The sequence below is a fragment of the Pelobates fuscus genome, chromosome 5 (genome assembly GCF_036172605.1).
Source record: "Pelobates fuscus isolate aPelFus1 chromosome 5, aPelFus1.pri, whole genome shotgun sequence".
In the NCBI taxonomy this organism is placed as follows: domain Eukaryota; kingdom Metazoa; phylum Chordata; class Amphibia; order Anura; family Pelobatidae; genus Pelobates; species Pelobates fuscus.
In genome coordinates, this window is record NC_086321.1 from 237,525,704 (window position 1) to 237,543,135 (window position 17,432).

The following is a 17,432-nucleotide window of genomic DNA, read 5'->3' on the forward strand; positions in this document are numbered from 1 at the left end:
AGGTACTCATACACACAGGTGTATATATACGCAGACACACAAGTACACATACACACAGATAAACATGCACAAACAGGTACATATACACAGACACACATACACACAAGTACGCATACAGACACACAGGTACATGTTAACACACAAGTACATAGAAACACAGGTACATATACAGGTACACATACACAGGTACACATACACTCTGATACACAAGTACACAGACATACAGGTACACATACAAACGGGTACATATACACTGACACACAGGAACACATTGATACAAAAGTACACATACACGTACACAGACACACAGGTGCACATACACTCTGATACACAAGTATCCATACACAGGTACACATTGACACACAAGTACACAGACATACAGGTACACAAACATAGGCACACAGGTGCCTGGCAGGCACCCTGACATACACACACATATGCACAAACGCATATAAACAGGTACATACATATACAAATTACAATTTACATATTTTAGCCACCCTCCTGTTTACTTACTTTTGATGCAAATCCAGGGGTCCAGTGGAAGCTTGCTGACCAAGGCTGAAGGGAGTCTGAGGCACCAGGATTCTTCAGCTCCTCTCCTGCTCTGCGCCCCACCCACCAAGTTGCCTGCATACAGTCACACAAACAGTTACAAGCAGACAGTCAGAAATGCTCAGTTACAGGCAGACAGTCACACACACACACACACACAATCTTCATAAACAAACCTCGGCATTTAGTTTAGGACCAGTTCATTCCAGATGCGCTGTACCAAGAGCCAAAAGGTTAATTGTATTAACTTAACAGTTAATCTAGAATCCATTCATAATAGAACAACTAAATACAGCAGGAAGGCACAGTGGAGATGTAATAATGATAGAGGATTGAAAGACTCAATGTTTTCCTTAAGGGACTTGTTTAATCTTCAGTTTCCTGACCTCAGTCTGGTATACACACTAGCTGGCCAAAGGCCCAATAACACTTAAAGGGACTCTCCAGCAGGGGAGGGCTGGCAGCCTTAGGCCTGGGGGGCAAATCCAGTCAAGTGGCCCATTGCACCAAGAGGAGAGTAAAAACACATTTCCCATGTGATTGAAAGTGTGTGTGTGTGGGGGGAGGGGGGAAAGCAGTCACCTAAACAGACAATCATTGACAGGCACACACACTTGCTGATTTGGCACACACTAAAAAAACACACACTCACTGACAGGCACACAGACACACACAGAAAGACACATTGTTGCATGCATACTGACTCAGACAGACAGACATACTTGCACACAGACATACTGACACACACATAGAGATACATACTGGTACTCACACAGACACACACAGAAAGACACACTGTTACAGGCATACTGACTCAGACACACACACACACACAGACAGACATACTGGCACACACACAGACAGACATACTGGCACACAGACAGACATACTGGCACACACATAGACATACTGGCACACACATAGACAGACATACTGGCACACACACAGACAGACATACTGATGCGCACACACAGACAGACATACCGATGCGCACACACAGACAGACATACCGATGCGCACACACAGACAGACATACCGATGCGCACACACAGCCATACTGATGCGCACACACAGCCATACTGATGCGCACACACAGCCATACTGATGCGCACACACACACAGCCATACTGACACACACAGCCATACTCATACACACAGCCATACTCATACACACAGCCATACTCATACACACAGCCATACTCATACACACAGACATACTCATACACACACACCCAAACTTTACACTTTTAAAACCAGTGGACAGGGGCTGAGTAAGGGGACAGGGCTGTAGTGGGGGACAGGGCTGTAGTGGGGGACAGGGGGTGGTAGTGGAGGGTATAAGCTGTAATTGGGGGTTTAGGAAATGTACGGGGGGATAGGGGCTGAAGCAAGTTGATGGCTACAATTTGGGGAAAGGGGCTGTGGTGTGGGTAATATAGGTTGCAATTGGGGGAGAGGAGCTGTAGTGGGGATGTTATGGGGCTGTGGTGGGGGGCATGGGGCTGAGGAAGGGGGCAGGAGCTGAGAGGGGGGAAAGGAGCAGGGAAAGGGTGGGGCAGGGGCTGACCAAGGGGACAGGGGCTGACTAAGGGGACAGGGGCTGACTAAGGGGACAGGGGCTGAGGTAGGAGCTGACTAAGGGGACAGGGGCTGACGAAGGGGAGGTGTGGACAGGGGCTGAGGAGAGGGTACAGGGGCTGAGGAGAGGGTACAGGGGCTGAGGAGAGGGTACAGGGGCTGAGGAGAGGGTACAGGGGCTGAGGAGAGGGTACAGGGGCTGAGGAAAGGGTACAGGGGCTGAGGAGGGGGTACAGGGGCTGAGGAGGGGGGACAGGGGCTGAGGAGGGGGGACATGGGCTGAGGAGGGGGGACATGGGCTGAGGAGGGGGGACAGGGGCTGAGGAGGGGGGACAGGGGCTGAGGAGAGGACAGGGGCTGAGGATGGGACAGGGGCTGAGGATGGGACAGGGGCTGAGGATGGGACAGGGGCTGAGGAGGGGACAGGGGCTGAGGAGGGGGCAGGGGCTGAGGAGGGGGCAGGGGCTGAGGAGGGGGCAGGGGCTGAGGAGGGGGCAGGGGCTGAGGAGGGGACAGGGGCTGAGGAGGGGACAGGGGCTGAGGATGGGACAGGGGCTGAGGATGGGACAGGGGCTGAGGATGGGACAGGGGCTGAGGAGGGGGCAGAGCTGAGGAGGGGAATAAAAAAAACACTAAAGTGTATTTCCCCCTCCCTGAGTCTTACCTTAGGCCAGGGAGGGGTGGACAGCAGCCAACAGTAGCAGCAACCAGCAGCAGCCAGTGAAGTCGTCCTCTCCTGATGATGTCAGGAGGGAGGGTGTGACTTCCTCTGCTCTTCTCCCAGACTCCCCAGCGGTCCTGTGAGAAGAGCAGTGGAAGTCACGCCCCCTCCTCCTGACATCATCAGGAGAGGCCGGCCGACTCCACTGACTGCAGACTGCAGGGAGAGTGAGGGAAGTTGAAAAATCTGACTCCTCAGCCAGAAGCAGGGGATTCAGATTTTTCCTTTTTTTTGCTGGGTGTGGGCAGCCCTGGGTTTAGGGCGGCCTGGGGGGCAATTGCCTCCCTGCCCCCCTTCCCAGCCCGCCCCTGCTCTCCAGTGCCAGGCAGTGCCTCCCACCCCCCATCCCATGTTGCTGAAGGGGTTAAAACCCCTTCAGCCACTTACCTGAATCCAGCGCTGATGTCCCTCTGTGCTGGGTCAGGCTCCGCCCAAGCTCCTCCCCCGCTGACGTCCGCCAGCAGAGGAGACCTAATGCGCATGTGCGGCAATGTTCGCACGCATTAGACCTCCCCATAGGAAAGCATTATTCAACTATTGAATAATGCTTTCCTATGGGATTCCGGTGACGCTGGCGGTCATCATGAATAGCGTGAGGACGTCCAGCGTCATTTAAAACATCTTTTGAGTTTTAAGAACCCGGAAGTCCCTCTAGTGGCTGCCTGATAGACAGCCACAAGAAAAGAGCTTAACCCTGCAAGGTAAGGGTGATGGGAGTTGGCACCCAGACCACTCCAATGGGCAGAAGTGGTCTGAGTGCCTGAAGGGTCCCTTTAACAAGATATGCAGCTAATTCAGCTTTCTGCATGGGAGGATTCTTAAATTCTAATTCTAATGTCCCCTCTTCTAACATTGAATAGACATCACTTATTTTAACTTTTGCTATATTAGTAGAAACAAAAATAAAAGAATTGCAGCTTGCACTATGGAAAACACATTCCATATGGTACTGACAGCAGCTTACATCATCAATCAACCAATAATTATCTATTTAATGGAAATGGGTACAGGTGAACTTGTAAGGGCCTCTCAAAGAGTAGAGAGTCTAGCTGCTGATATATACTACCATGAGAAGCCAGTTGTAGAAAAGGCAGGTACAGCATGACACATTATTTACATTATATTTGTGCTCTTGTATAATGAGTGCAGGTTATGAGGAAGTGATACAGGATGTAACAGATTCATAAACAGTGTGAACAGGCACATGGGTCAAAGATCAGACGATAACAAGAATCACAAAAGTGTATGCACTGTGGAACACAGTATAACTGAGCACTGAAGAGGACTTAAGAGGATGTATGGTTTAGCTGTGGTTATATAGAGGAGAGGTCCCCACATCATTGGTTAACTGATCTCTATCTTTATTGCTCAATAAGTCATCTGCCTCTTTAAGAGACTTATGACATCACTATGGGGTGGAGGTTCTACCCCTATCATGTGTGTAGCTGACTGGGGCTTGGACTAACTGCAGGTCGCAGCGCGATGGGGAGAGCCACGGCATTGTTTTTATACATAGTGAAGACGCCGGCTCTCCTTCCTGCTATCCACCTTTTGTACTAGACTTATTGCAATATTATCATCTCCTCTCTTTACATACGGATCCTGGGAAGCAGTCTCCATTTGATCCATACAGAGAATATTCCTCTACATAGGGTGTTGGTGTCCCATCCAGCTTTACTAAAGACTTTGTTTTGGTATCTCTCTTTTTTAAAAGGTTTTTTCTTAAGATTTACCACTATATTTTGGACTTTGTTCACAATTAGCTGTACTATAGTCAGTTTTGGCGCAACCTTCATTTGTCTTGTCTTTTGTACTATCCTTGTTTATAGGGCTTAGAGGAAACCCTATTTTTAGGTCTGCTGCCTCCTACTCTCCCCATTTATAGTACTGGTTTATTTTAGCACTGTTTCCTTTGTCTGTATACTGCTTCCTGGTAAGTTTGCCAGAGACTCTGGCATGCACTGAAGAGGAACCACATCGGCCATGGAGTGAGACGTGGGATTGAGACAGCTGTTATGGGACCAGCTTGACTATCTGGTGCATTAAAAGTGCCCACCAATCCGATACAAGTTGTGGGAGAAGCTTCAGGAAGCATGTTTTTAGATTATCTCAAATTGAGAACTAGAATTCCAAAGGTCTGCAAAATTGTTAGTGCTATATATGGAGGATTCTTTGACAAAAGCAAAGTTTGAAGGATACAATTATAATTGCACTTAAATGTAATTATTTCTAACATTGTCAATGTAATTTTCCCTATTCAAACTCGTTTCATGTATGTTTTCATAGAAAATAAGGACATTTCTGAGTGACTCAAAACTTTGAACAACATTGCATACCAAATAAGTGAACTGCCAATGTAAATGAAATGGCCGTACCAAGTGACTAAGTCCAGGTACTACTGTGAATAACCCAACAGCTTAAATACATAGAAGGGGACAGAAATATAGGTAAGGAGAAGGTTAGTTATTCTATACAAAGCAAGAAATTGTGATCATGCATATGGCCCATTGCTCATTCTCGCCTATATTTATAAAAATAATAAAAGGGTGCTGTTTGATGATTAATTTATTGTGATATATACAATGCTTGTAATAAATGTATAGCTATGTGTAGGTCACCCAAAAAAGAAGACAAATGTTATTTAAAAAAAAATTAAAAAAATAAATATATATATATATATATATATATACAAAATATAAATATATACAATATAAAAAATTGCTGAGAGAAATAATTTCTTATTTTGTAATGAATACAATGCCATACCATCAAATCAGACATGTCAGTATTTTATTGTTCAACCTAAGAAACATACTTTATACACATATGAAATTCGCGTTTTGTCTAAAAATGTAATTGTTGAGAAAACACAAACAAAAGTAATCTTGCTCTTCATGTTCTAAAACAATCAAGCTAATACGGAATTTTATTGGAAAAACTTCTTCAAAATGTATACAAATAATCTGAAACTTTGTTACAAACAATACACAATATTGTCTACAATCATATAGTATTCAGGTAGAACGTGATATTGATGTTAACATAAAATACATTGAAATTCCAAACTGAACAATTCCATACACATTGCTATTTAAGCTTGACAACGGATTTGTAATCTTTCATGGCTTAATACTGATATTTTAAATAAAAGCAGTTTTATGTAACCAGGGAATGTGTGAACAACCCTAATTCATAATATTTCCTTGCATGCATCTCTTTTTTGCTACCTGACCGTTTGCTCATCTTATGTATTATTAAAACAATCTGTCTTTTTATTAGACTTTGGAGAGGTCATGGACTTCCCGAGAAGATATGGTAAGAGGTTACAAGAATGATGAGTGGACTGTCAGTATATTAAGGTCTGAACACTTCTGTTTTCACATGTGTGGGACAAAAACTACAGTATACAACAAAAGCAAAATAAAACCATCACTGAATACAATATTCTTTAACATTTAAGATTTATAATCTTGGAGAGCAAGCCATGTACAAGCCTTTTCTCATCTAGTTGTGCTGAAACACCTAATTAGATAAAGCAATAGTCTGCCTCTTGTTAGCTAAGCATCAAGGGATTTGTAGTCCAACAAAAGCTTCTGAGCCACTGTCAAATGCGCCTTCATTTACACATTAATACTGCAATACTGAAATGGACTTTCTTTGGCCAACTCGAAAAATGCTGCACTGCAAAAACTTTAATACAAGACTGACTACAATAAAAAGACAAATCTGTAGTAGTTAAAACATATTAAAATAGTAATTTTCCTCTAAAATATACACCAGTCAGGTTCAAATATAGCAGCTAGAATACATCATTTTAGACCAATTAAGAGTCTACTTGACACCCAACTATCTTTGAACATATACTCTTTTCTTTTATATACATAGAAAGTTGTTGGTAAGATAGGACCACTGAAAAAATGAATTTATGGAGGCAAGAAGCATTAAATAAGTCAAGAAAGAACTGTCAGGGTAACTGTTCCTTTTGTTCTCTTGAGAATGGCAACAGCTTCCTCGTGAGTTACCCCTTCTAAGCTCTGCCCATTCACAGCAATGATTTGATCTCCTCGGTTCAAGCGCCCATCTTCTGATGCTGCCCCCTGTAAAAAAAGGAACATATTCATTACATGGGGATACTATGGTAATAGCAAAAATGTCAGGTTAGGTTTTTCTTCTTGTTTTTTTTTTCCCCCAAAGAAAGTCAGCCCAGTAAAGAAAAGACAAACAATATATAAGTACAATCTCACACTGTGTCTACTAACGAAGCTTTTTGGGGAAAATTCATACAATACAGCAGTTCAGAAATTGAACCCACATTAAGAGCTCAAACTTAAAAGGGCACTCCAGGCACCAAGATAACAATCTAAATGAAGTTGTAATGGTGACAGGAGGAGCCCTAGACACACACAGCTTCAGGAGTCAAAGTTGACAGTTTTGTGAATGGGGAGTCATTGATTAGCTGAAAGCATCAGCTGACCATTCTCAGCCAATCAGCGGCACCCTTTTGCCCAGGGGCACTCAACGCTTCCTGAAACTGAAATTTCAGACGCCAGATACCACCTGTGGGGGAAATGGAGATCGGCGCTGAAAGAAACTTTGGGGTTGAACTGTTCGAGAATGGCTTAAACCCCTGTAGGTGAGAGTGAGCCCAGGGGCCTCCTGGTACGATAACGTAATTTAGATGTTGTTATGGTTTCTTAAGCAGCCTAAACCGCTCCTATAATATCAATGACATAAATGATAATTATTTCTTTAACAAGAATGTTATACACAATGATGGATGGGTTTGTTTTCTTTCATGGTGACAAGTTAAAAAATAAGAAAATATATATATATATATATATATCTATATATTAAAAAATTATGTTTATTTTAGTTGTTTACATTGCTACCTGCAAGGTAAGAAGCTGATTACAACTGCCGCCTTTATGCAGTGTGTGCTAATGAAGGACTTTTAAAAAACGATTTATTTTGCAAAGGAATCACATTGGTCAGTCTGGAGCAGAATTCCGAGTTGACAGTCACTGAGGCATAACTACATCCTGGCACAAAATCGCAGATGGTGCATAGGCACAATTACAAGCTCAAATGTTACACATACAGATTGCTTCCACCATGATGACATCTAATAGCAGAAGTGGTCATGGAGAATGGAGTAAACCATTGGGAGTCTAAACGATCCACTATACAAATGACCAATATTATCAGATTGCTTGTGCCTATCTATCCAAATGAGAGGAAGAAATATATATATATACCTTAGTAAACACAGTCTTGACATATATAGGCAGATCACCATGAGGACTTCCAAAACCTCCTACAATACTGAAACCAAGACCATCTGGTCCTCTTTCAAGGGTAATGGTGTTGTATTGAGGTGGTCTAGGGTTAAAAAGAAACAATAAAAAACTGATTATTACATATTAAGGAAACACAGCTTAAGAACATACATTAGTGCTAATAAGTTAAACAAAAAAAACATTAAAACACTAAATAACCAATTTTTCTTCCAATCTCGAAAGATCCATTTAGATTTTCTGTAGTTCTCATTTATGTGCAGGGAAAGATATTTTTCAGCCCTGACATTTTGATTCTTCTAAGGAGGACCCTGCTTGGATCTTGAGCTGAGACACAAGGTGTGAAGAAACCAACTGAACTAACCAACCATCTACAGGGACTGACTTTTTCTTATTATTAAATAATATAGGTAAATGTGGTTTTCTAATATTAATATTCAAGAGAAAATTATATTATCCATTAAGAAACTCTCATTCATGCTTTCTTTCTAGGACTCTCAATGCTCGTTAGCCTAGAAGTAGTCATGCCTAGTAAAATAAGTGTTTGGCTTGAAGTGAACATTATTTCTCTGATATTGGTTACAAATTTGTAGATTGAAAATATAATTCACTAAACGTTTCCACTTATTAACAAGTACATTTAAATTATGTATGGAGTTTTAAAGTCATTGTTGAAACTAGAAAATAAATACATTTTAGGAAAGTAATATCTGTGAATTTGAAAAATGGAAAATTCCTGCAATTGAAAGCCATTTGTATACACAAGCTTTTTTAAACAAAAGTAGAAGAACAGGCTATTAGGCACTGAAATCAGAAGATGTACATTCACTTAATAGGTATAAAAACTCCAAAACAAATCCCAAAAACCATATATATCTGCCGTCTTAATACGTTTCTTGCAAATTAAACCAGTTACCTAGCTTCAGCATTTTTCATGTATGCACTGTTAATCATACATACCCCAGATCATCTTGCAATATACTGCTGGAGGTAAGTCCAGAAAAGCTGGCGGTAGATCCAACGTGTTCTTGCTGCTGACCAGTTACCACACTCACATCCCCGCCAGCCACAACCTAGATATTAATAAGACATGGCTTTACACAATAGAAATGCTAGGTCTGTATCGATTTATTGGAGAATACTTTGTTCAATGGCACTATAACTATGAAACATCCTTTACAAATATTTCCATAAATACTTAAACCTCTTGTCCTTATTAGGGAAACAACGGATGCAGGAAGGCCACAAATGGTAAATTTTTGGTGGCTATATTAGACAGATCGAAAATATTATAAATTGTTTATGAAATAGTCATAGGATTGAAAGTTTTGAAGAAAAGGCTTAAATGGATTCTCCAGACCCCTAAAGCACTTGAGTTGGCTTAAGTGATTTAGATGTGAAGAGTATGTTCTTTTTTTTTTTCTCCCTGTACAAAAAGTGCATATTTCAATAGAAAATGGCACTTTTATAAAATAACCAGGTTACATCCCCCTGGCTGGCTATCAGACAACCGGTCCTGTTACTTCCTGGAAGATTAGCTCAGTGATGCTAAAGTCAAGTGGCAGGGAATTGTTCAGAACACCTGCCTTGTAAAGACTTCTCATTGACCTGCATTGGGAAGTCTGTAATTGGACAGCCAAAGAAAGTCTGGGCGGGGTTACAAGAGGAGGGCTTGCAAAGGCTTCAGACAGAAGCTTTTGCAAACTATTTTTAAATATACCCTAAATTAAAAATGTGTAATTAAATGTATGCGTTTGATTATGCATTTAATGCATAACTATTCAACTGTATTTTTTTTTATGTACTTTTGTATTTAGACAGTGAAGTGTTCCTTTAAATATTTGCTTTATATAATTTTAGTGGTAACAGATGGGTATCAGGAACATTGTCATATTCAATACGGAGGTTATAGATCACACAGTTTAGCAGCTACCTAGGGTTAATCTATCAATTTAAAAAAAAATTATAATATACAATGCATATCTATGTAAAATGCCACTATCTGCTGTATTGCTGCATAAGTCACAGTAATGCTGCATTTATAGTGCTTCTCAATTATGCAATTTTGGAGTAGAGCAACTAGAAGGGCACTTTGTGAGGGGTGTGGGTGCAGAAGAATAAAGAATGGTTGCTGGCTAGGTGTTATGTATTTCAATCAGCAGATTGATAAAATCTCCTGAAGGAATACAGACATTTTATTGTCCATTTTTTTGCCTTTAGACCTATAGTACGATACATAGAGCTTGCACTGATCATCATTTCAGTGCAGCCTTTATTTACTAACCTTGTGGCTGATCCTGTGTGTTAATAAGAAATTGCGCAGGAATAAAATTAGCTTTGGGCACTTTCAAATTTGTTACTTAGCTAGAGAAGGGGTACATTGTAAAAAAAAGATGCACTGATACTTGCAGCAATATTTAATTTTGAACTGATTGTCTTTTGTATGGAGAATGAAACATTTGTTACATTTAACAAAGTTTTATGAAATTCTGCTTATACGTGTATTACACATATGTGGTTTCTGCATACTGAGTGGCAGAAGTATTTGAATAGGAGTTGGTTAGCATACAGATTATAAATGTGATTAAGAAAGTAAAGCCTTACTTGAAGCTCAATAGCGCCTGTAGCATTTTTTAGGAGACTGACAGCCTGCGGATTAGTCATTCCTTCAGTTGATGTGCCACATATACTAACAATCCTGTCACCGACCTTTATTCAACAAGAAAAGGTTTTGTTAAGTAAAAACAAAGCTGTCATTGTTCAGTATATACGTTCACTATTGCAATCCAAATCAAGATATGTTTTTACAAGTATCAAAAAAATCTCTTTAGAAATAAGTGTAGTAAAAAGTAAAGAACAAAAATGATGCAATACATACAAAGCCATGGCATTATATTGTAGAGGATAACCATTTAATGGGTTATTTATTAGGCAGCAATATTATTCAGGAAACAGACACTCCATTGATTCAAAGAAGAACACTATAGATTCCTCATGTTTATTTTGCAAGTCAAGCACTATTTGCCTTATATTTGCCTTTGCCTTATATGTAGCTCATAATACAAATGTTTCCAAGTTACCAAGTATAAAAAACATTTATGTTTATTCACTAGATTGGGAGATGAGAGAATGGATGAATCCCAGCTTCCAGGCCAAAATTGACAAACAGAAATTATTCTTCAACACAGTTATTGCTCCAGGTCGACTACTTTGTTGTAAGATGTGAATTAGTTTCCTTGTCATTTATCACCAATTCACAGTTTAGTGAAACAACCTCATTCTAAAACACAGTGTTAACATTTAGTTATACATGCTGTTTATGCACACACATTCTTTAGGCAAGGTTAGGTGGAGAAACAGTTGTTAATGAAAGGCCGAATGCTCAGAGAAAGAAAAAAAACAAACAAAAAAAAGCAACAAACAAAACTACAAAGTGAAGGCCAATGTGATAACCTTTAAACAGTTGTATGAGTAGTTCTTAAATTTCTAGCTAGTCTTGCACATGGTATCATTGTTTATGTGCATTCATTTTGCCAGTGATGTGTTACTATTTTTATCTACCCATAAATGTGGTTTTAATGCTAAATGTAGGTATGAAAAAGTTAATTGTTTCTATTATTATTATTTTTTTAAATCCAGGTAATGCGATAAACACGCCCCTTCTCTCCTGCAGGTCTGAGTTTGAGTAAGGAGCTAAACAAGGTCCCATGCACCTGTCCTGGGAGAGTTTCTTGCTAAAACAATTCATCAGAGTAAGTTTTAATTACAGACGATGGCTGGGTACATTTGACCTGGGTAGGGAACTACAAATAAATAGCTCAGTTTGAAACCAAACGTGTAAGCTCTGTCCCTTTTTTAAATATATATATATATATATATATATATATATATATATATATATATATATATAAAAAAAAAATCCAGAGCCAGGCACTCCTCCTTAACAAACTACTTTCAAATATATAGATAATCCTAGGTGCAATCCCGCGTTATATATATAGAAAAACAATAAAGGGAGCATACTAGGTCTTAGTTGTAGTACAAAATTATTTACTGCATTCCAAAGAATACATAACTGTGGTATACAAAAAAATCAACGTTTCGACCCTGCTGGGTCTTTATCAGGATCTTGATAAAGACCCAGCAGGGTCGAAACGTTGATTTTTTTGTATACCACAGTTATGTATTCTTTGGAATGCAGTAAATAATGTTGTACTACAACTAAGACCTAGTGTGCTCCCTTTATTGTTTTTCTATATCTATATATATATATATATATATATACAAAAATAGGTAAACAAGGCACTCCTCCTATATTTAAATTCAAATAGAACAAATGCCTAGGTGCAATCCCGCGTCCAAATATAGCAAACAATCAAAAAAAGGGAGCACTCCAGGTCTTTTAGTCAAGTGGAAAAAATTGTATTTACAGTATCAAAACATGATACAAATTCTGTGCACAGAATTTGTATCATGTTTTGATACTGTAAATACAATTTTTTCCACTTGACTAAAAGACCTGGAGTGCTCCCTTGTTTTGATTGTTTGAGATATATATATATACATATATATATATATATATATATATATATATATATTACTCCTAAACTGTAACAATAACTAAATTATAATAAGAAAATACAATTGCATAATATAGCTTAAGGGTTTACTTCAAACATTGTACCCACTGTAAATTTTTATTTTTGCATCTCATGTAACACACTGGAAGGCGTGACCAAGAACTGTTTTTGTTTTTAAAACAGAGCTTTCATATATAGAATGCATCCCCACCCCAAAAAATATCCACACATATCCCAATGTCCCATACTGCTGCCTGAGATTAATAAGAGTTATAGTCTGTGCGACAGATGCCACTCCGGAATGTAACTTCCACTGATCAGGGGAAGATATTTTGGGGTCTGCCTGAGATAAGGGCCCCCAGATCGCATGAAGGTGATAAATATTATTACTCGTCCATTTTTACATGGAATATTTGCACATATGACATCACCATCCATGCAGTACAGGATTCCAAGACATGATCCGTTTATTAAAATAATTTTATATACACACACACACATATCATTATCAGGCCTCAAATGTTGCTGCTTCAGTATGTCTATACTAATTCTCATCCATGTCATGTCCAAGTAATTGTGCATTTATAAAGCTTTATAGTGCCAGAAACACAAATACTTTATTTTGAATTTGGGGGGGGGGGGGGGGGGGGGGTATTTAAATTACCCACAGAAAATTGGAGAGATTCCCTTCTGGCAATGAAAGAGTCTTCAATTTCATGCAACATGACCACAGGAAGTCTTAGATTCACAGCAGCCAGCTGCGGACGTAAACATGCTGTGACAAGGCAATATCCAGAATTGCCATGTTAAAAAACATGTTTTATTAGCTGATCTATAATGAGCAAAGAATAACAGAGAAGACAGAACATCCAACCATGAAAGGTGCAACCCCAAGTTTAGGCACACAACAGAGGTTGCTGCTTGCAAATATGGTTTTATTATTTTCAATAGTGGTTCAATGTTTTTAGTGGTTCAAATATGTTTTTCACAATCAGAAAATTTAGAATTTTCCACATGCGAATATTGGAAATCTCAATCACCTAGTATCTTTGGTCCCCAAATCTCTTCTGTTCAGAGATCAATTTTACAGTCTGCTCGGTTCCCAGTCTACAACTTCCCACTATCCAATTTTCCTCTATTCCATTAGTTCATATATTTGTTTTCTTTGACGGTGCTAGTTAAACATTCACATACCTCCTAATAGTCTCTGATTCCGTGAGCCAAAGTTTGGCTCCTGTTCTTACATTCCATGGATTTCTGGTGTCTTCCTTCTTGGGAATACTAGAGACAAGCCCCCATTTAACTTATCAGTGAGCAATGCCAGCTTTGTTCCTAACCTGGTGCAAGTCTGCTGTCACTCATGAGGCATGTTCAAGTAGTCAATGAAAATAATATGAGGGACAGGACTTGAAAATAAATCTCAGCCAATTACTAGTCTGGTAACAATCAGCTCTAGTCAGAGATATGCCATTTCTACATAAATTTCTATTTCCATTGTTTAGTTAAATAAACATACAGGTACTTCACATGAGGGTATTTTAGTTATTGATATTTTACGCTTTCGTATCGATAAGCAATATGATACGAAAAGTCATGTCAACACTATACAGAAGTGTCCCATTCATTCACATAACCACCTGAGATAGTGATTAAATCATTCCTCAATTACATAAAACATCAAAATGTTAGAACCTAAAAATTAGAACTTTGCAGGAAAACTTCCCCACCCACGTAGCCTTCGGTGGAACTCACATGAGCAGTCATTAAAAAAATATGAAGAGATTAAGCTGTGAAAGACACCACAAAGGAAAACTACAAAAGAAATGCCCATCATTTTGATGCAGTGTCAAGATGTAGAGTAACACGCTGCCAGTGAATAGTTAATTGAACGTGGGAATAAACAGTCCTGACATGCTTGTAAAAGTCAGTTATTAAACACCTGATGCTCTATGAAAGCTGAACTAGAATAACAACATAGCTCTGTACCTTAACAAAGAAGGCATTTAAGTAAATCAAACCTGGGGAAAAAACATTATTAGTTCTAGCTGAAGAGAATTAATCTGGTAGTATATATCTCCATCTAGTGGCAAACAAAGGTTATCAGCAATAAAAAAAAAAAAAAAAAAAACACCACACACTGTCACATTAATAAAGGCTAAATACTAGAGGGACACCATAACTAACCAGACCACTTTATGTAATTGAAGTTGTCTGGGTGCATTGTCACTGGTCCCTTAACCTTGCAATGTAAAACATTGCAGTTTTAGAGAAACTACCTGACAGAGAGAGTTTGTAAGTGTCAGGGATGTCCAGTGTGTTGAAAAACCGCATAGGAAAGCATAGAGTCAATGCATACCTATTGTGAAGGCCTAATAAGCTTGTGGATCGCCGAGCATTTGCATTGTATTTCCCCCATTGGCTACCACTGGCGGAGATGGAGGCCTACCCATTGCAAAAGGACACTGGTGCTGGAATCAGGCAAGTGAAAAAAGATTGTTGTTTTTTTGTTTTGTTTTTTAACTCTTTACATCACGAGGGTGAGGGGTGGGGTATGTGGTGGCAGACCTATTGCGTTGATTATACAGTTTTGTATTATTACACTATACTGTTAAATGTAGGATTTACGTGTTATCCATAAATTTATGTTAGATAAAACGTTGTTAATTATACTGTATGGTGTATAAAATGTATACAATGATCCAAATTAGTAATCCGGGGATTGACAAAATTGATTTTAATCTAGGAGCCAGCTAAAAAGTTAGGAGCAGAGACAAGGCAGGTTTTACATTGCTGCCTAGTAACGCCTCTAGTGGCAGTCACTCAGACGGCCACTAAAGTGCTTCCTATCTCAGTGCCGCACAGTGTGCAGCATCTACATTCGGCATCTCCACGTTCTGCATTGGTGAGTTGAATGTTTCCCATAGAGATGCATAGATTCAGTGCATCTCTATAAAGAAATGCTGATTGGCGCAGCGTTTTGCACCGCATGCGCTAAAACTTCCCAATACTTTCCCATGGGTAAGCAGTGGATGAGCTGAGATCATCAAGCTTAAATTATCTCAGCCATAGAGGCAGGCCAGCCGCAGGGAGACTGGAATGGCGTGAGAAAAAAGGTGAGTAAAAACACCATTCCCATGGGATCGGGGGGGGGGGGGAGGGGGGTAGTTACCTAAACACACACACCAACAATCACACTGACAGACAGAAACACACACACAAATTATGATTTGTTTTAATTTAATTTTGATTCCATCCTGCCTCAATACTTTCTGGGAGAGCTGGATTGGCTCCCTGGAGTCCACTGGCCGGCCGGTTAGGGGACACTAAAGGCGGGCAGCCAGCTGCGCATACTGTAGGTATGCGGCGATGGAGCAGTGATCTTCCTGCTCTGCTACCTTGAGCACCGCTAAGTGAGGCTGGGGCCAAAGTGACTGTCATGTTCTGACCCCGGAATCACTAAGTGTTGTGTGAGGAAGCAGAGCAGGAAGATCACAGCTCCCTCGCCACCTGCCTACAATACATGCAGCTGGCCAGTCACCTACCTGCCTGCCCTCCTTCGAGGGAACGGACTCACAAATCCCAGCCACAGGACAACATTTCTAGTCGCCATTGCAACCTGGGATTTGTTGAGCCATGTCGTAAATCACATAACTAGAACATGTAGAACATATAGATAATTGTAGAACATTTAAAAATATATATAAAATAAATAACTCACATATTTTTTGTTACTACTGGCTGATTAACATGTGTACATATATCAATAAACCATAGTAATTGAAAGCAATTAGTATGAAAAAGTGGATACACCCTAGCGGACAACCCTCAGAGTTAGCAATATGCACTTTGTTTTTATATATATTTATTGTTTATTTATTGCTCTAATACCCACTATTAAGGAATAATATCCAGGACATGTCAATAGTAATTTAACCAGTAAGGATAAAAAAAATTCCAACAGGAGGATGGGCCCCAAGAGGTAAAGGATAAAGCTTGAACAAAGGTATAGCATAGTGCTACCACAAAAAAAAAATGATAATAAAATGAATGTGAAAAAAATGAGTGTGTAAGCCTTATTCATACTTAAAGGGTACAATAAATTATATTTTAATATAGAGTCATGTAAAATGTAAATGATATGAATGGAAAAAATGAGAACCCCTCATTTAAGTCAAAGGGGGATGTTTAGTCGATAAATCCAGAACGCTCTCTGGCTCTCTCTGCTGCTTTCAGTGTATAACAAATAAAGGTAAAAAAACAGCACCTTATCTTTTTGACAATTTTTTCCACCACTGTCAGAGTTGCAGGATTGCTGTGACAGGTAAGCAATTTTCACACTGCTCATTTATTGTTTAATGAATATAAACTATTTTAGGATATGAATGCACACCAAGATTTCAAACCCCTAATCATCACATTATTTCTTGATCTTATTGCTTCTCCCCCTCCTGTTCGCACCACCAATTTGCTCCTCCAGAACTTCTATCACGATGAACCTTTCCCATACTCTTCATTCTTAAGAAATCTTCAAAAACTTCTTTACGACATACCAAATCAATTGGTTAATAACTAATTGACTTCTTTCTCCTGACACATATTGCCTCTATTGCACAACAATAGCTTTGCTCTCTTGTCAACTCAAGTCACATCATTGGTAATACACAAAAGCAATAGTTACTTTGAATAGCATGTACATTAACATTA

At 39.5% G+C, this 17,432-nt stretch overlaps 1 protein-coding gene across 10 annotated transcripts in view; it reads right to left on the reverse strand.

Moving 5' to 3' along the window:
* Window positions 1–5,646: 5,646 nt before the first annotated feature.
* Window positions 5,647–17,432, reverse strand: part of MPDZ (multiple PDZ domain crumbs cell polarity complex component) — a 157,406-nt gene continuing 145,620 nt past the window's right edge. For all 10 annotated transcript variants that reach the window (XM_063455138.1, XM_063455143.1, XM_063455147.1 and 7 more), the window contains 4 exons: window positions 10,753–10,857; window positions 9,109–9,221; window positions 8,110–8,233; window positions 5,647–6,951 (listed from right to left, as the gene is read on the reverse strand). In XM_063455138.1, the coding sequence (XP_063311208.1) occupies window positions 6,805–6,951; window positions 8,110–8,233; window positions 9,109–9,221; window positions 10,753–10,857 (489 nt within the window). In that variant the 3' untranslated portion in view covers window positions 5,647–6,804. The remainder of the gene's footprint in view (window positions 6,952–8,109; window positions 8,234–9,108; window positions 9,222–10,752; window positions 10,858–17,432) is intronic.